We start from the raw sequence: 3,458 nt of genomic DNA on the forward strand, positions 1-3,458 counted from the left end.
CACGTAAGCAAGTAATAGAGTTAGGATTCAGACTCTGTGCCAAATACACTACCCACCAGCAAGATTGCATACGTAGCTCCCCAGCATCCCAATTATATAATTCTTACACTTTAAACTTTTGAAGCATCCCCAACACAAGACCCAACAGTAGCATCCTACTACTACACTTCAAACAGTACTGTTTAAAAAGTCCTGTTTCCCCAGCACCGCACCCCCCTCTAATGCATCTTACTACGCTGTAAACTTCTGGAGTATCCCCAAAGTCAAAAAGGCAATTCACATTCCTAGTCTCAATGCCACTCTCCATGTGTGTGTGTGCGTGTGTGTGTGTGTGTGTGTGTGTGTGTGTATGTGTGTGTGTATATATGTGTGTGTGTGTGTGTGTGTGTGTGTGTGTGTGTGTGTGTGTGTGTGTGTGTGTGTGTGTGTGTGTGTGTGTGTGTGTGTGTGAGAGCATGCAGGAACTAAGTGAGTGAGTGAGTGAGTGATGAGAGGGGGATGGCACCCACACACATGCCACACCCACACACATGCCACACCCACACACATGCCACACCCACACACATGCCACACATCACATGCCACACCCCACACATCACAGGCACCACACATGCCACACCCCACACATGCCACACCCCACACATGCCACACCCCACACATGCCACACCCCACACATGCCACACCCCACACATCACAGGCACCACATCCAGCAGGCTACCTATGAGGGTGTGCATAGGCAGGTGTGTATGTATGTGTATGTGTGTTTTTGTGTGTCTGGTAGGGCATGCGTATGAGACACAGGCCCTGCTTGAGGTGTGTGTGTGTGTGTGTGTGTGTGTGTGTGTGTGTGTGTGTGTGTGTGCGTGTCTAGGATGGCACGCGTATGCGAAACAGGCCCTGTTTGAGGTGTGTGTGTGTGTGTGTGTGTGTGTGTGTGTGTGTGTGTGTGTGTGTGTGTGTGTGTGTCTAGGATGGCACGCGTATGCGAAACAGGCCCTGTTTGAGGTGTGTGTGTGTGTGTGTGTGTGTGTGTGTGTGTGTGTGTGTGTGTGTGTGTGTGTCTAGGAGGGCACGCGTATGCGAAACAGGCCCTGTTTGAGGTGTGTGTGTGTGTGTGTGTGTGTGTGTGTGTGTGTGTGTGTGTGTGTGTGTGTGTGTGTGTGTGTGTGTGTATCTAGGAGGGCACGCGTATGCGGAACAGGCCCTGTTTGAGCTGCAGGCGGAAGAGCTTGCAGTTGGCGAAGCGCAGACCGGCGCAGTAGGTCTTGCAGAGGTCCGAGCTGGCCATGGCCTTGGTGCGGTGCCACGTCCCCGTGCTGCGGCGGAACTCACGGATGTAGTCGTACCCAACGCCTGTGACACACGCACACACGAATGTACGCACACACAGACGCACGCACGCAGACACAGAGATACAGCGACACACGCACAAGCACGCACACACACGCGCACACACGCGCGCACACGCACGCACACACACGCGCGCACACGCACGCACAAGCACGCACACGCACACACACGCACACACACGCATGCGCACACACACGCAAGCACACACACACACACACACACACACACACACACACACACACACACACACACACACACACACACACACACACACACACACACACACACACACACACACACACACACACACACACACACACACACAGGAGGGAGACAGAGAGAGTGTGTGAAAAACAGATAAATTAAATAGATACAATACTTTTGAGAGAGGAAGGGATGAGACAAACCAACAACACTGTGTGAGAGGGAAAAGGAGAGAGAGAGAGAGAGAGAGAGAGAGAGAGAGAGAGAGAGAGAGAGAGAGAGAGAGAGAGAGAGAGAGAGAGAGAGAGAGAGAGAGAGAGAGGAGAGACAAAGACATACAGCAGAAAGAAAGGAAAAGAAGGGTGGAAAAAAAAGAGTGAGGCAGAGATAGAGAGAGGGAGATAGGGAGCGGAGTTTCCATTAGGCCAGCTCAACTTGTTGACGATGTATATTTATGGCACAGGAGATTGAGGGCCAGTTAGCGCCTGCCGGACTCTCCTCATCTCCATCATGTAACAAGCAGCCCAACACAACCCAGCACAACACAACACAACCCAACACAACCCAGCAAAACGCAACACAACCCAGCCCAACCCAACACACATGCATACATAGCAACATGCATCAAGACTACCATACATGTATAAATTACTTACTTTACATTACATTACATTGCATTTGGCAGACGCTTTATAACCAAAGCGACTTTCAAAAGAGGACATAATCAAGCCAACATCACAAGCAAATACAAAGTGCACAGGAAATATACAGAACAACACGTGCAGTTGCAAAGAGGGGTTACTTATTTCAACAATTATAATTATTTTTCAACCGTCATCATGTATATCTCGTACTTCATATACTGTATGCCCTTAGCTATACAAAACATTATGTAAATGCACCAGATTATAGCACAAATGCTAATTTTCATCTGGTGTCCAAAAATAGGCTGGCTAGATGTTTTCAAGCAGCAAAGAAATTAAAAGCACAGATATACAATGTATCCATAAAAACTGTTAGTAACAAAAGGAATGATACTTCATATTAGGCGTCGACCGATACAGTTTTTTTAATGGCAATTGGTGCCGATATGGATTAAAAAACAAATATTCCAGGTCTCAAGTTAAAAATAAACATTCCTTTAACATTATCAAATTGAGATAGAACTTGTAACATTTAAACACCCACTCTAACAATCAAGTAATGTCTAACAATCAAGTAATAAAAAATTAAAGTGTCGAATGACATAAAATAATAAATATTACATATCGGCCAAAACCACACGCGTATCGGCCGATACGATGCACTTAAAATATGCAAATATCGGCCCGATACCGATACCGATATATATATCGGTCTATCCTTACTTCATATATGCCTTTGCTACAGTAGCTTCCATGCGCTTTATAAAGCTATGTACCCGTCACGCATAAGGTTAGGGTTAGGGGCGGGTTTGGTACTGTGTACACACTTCTGTCGTGTTCCTCGCTAGTTATTGTCCTGGGCACAGCTTAGCCTCCTTTGGTTTAGCAACTGTATTGACTGCACGGAAAAAGCGTTTGGCCCACCACACAAGGCTTGACACTTTCCTAACTTGTTGCCGCCCTTGTGACAAGATTATGTGTTGGAACATTTGTAGTCATTGATCTTGTGGTTGGTGTTTTTATGTTTACTTTATCATACAGTACATCATGTTTTTTGTTTCTTTAGTTTATTATTTTAGTTCTGTATGCCTACTTGGCCATGGAATATATACTGTGGGCCTATATTTGCACATAGTGCACCCATTATTTGTTTTGTTGTCATATTTTTGTATTATTATTCATTTTAATCTTTTTTTTTTTTTTTAATATCTTGACACTAATTCCTGTCCAGGGACTACAGATTAATTAACTACAGAAAAT

The 3,458-nt window shown here is 45.6% G+C and overlaps 1 protein-coding gene across 1 annotated transcript in view; it reads right to left on the bottom strand.

Moving 5' to 3' along the window:
- Window positions 1–1,046: 1,046 nt before the first annotated feature.
- Window positions 1,047–3,458, bottom strand: part of gan (gigaxonin) — a 33,919-nt gene continuing 31,507 nt past the window's right edge. The window contains exon 11 of the mRNA XM_063197684.1: window positions 1,047–1,353. Coding sequence (XP_063053754.1) covers window positions 1,175–1,353 — 179 coding nt within the window. The 3' untranslated portion in view covers window positions 1,047–1,174. The remainder of the gene's footprint in view (window positions 1,354–3,458) is intronic.

This window comes from Engraulis encrasicolus, chromosome 4, assembly GCF_034702125.1.
Source record: "Engraulis encrasicolus isolate BLACKSEA-1 chromosome 4, IST_EnEncr_1.0, whole genome shotgun sequence".
Taxonomy (NCBI): Eukaryota; Metazoa; Chordata; class Actinopteri; order Clupeiformes; family Engraulidae; genus Engraulis; species Engraulis encrasicolus.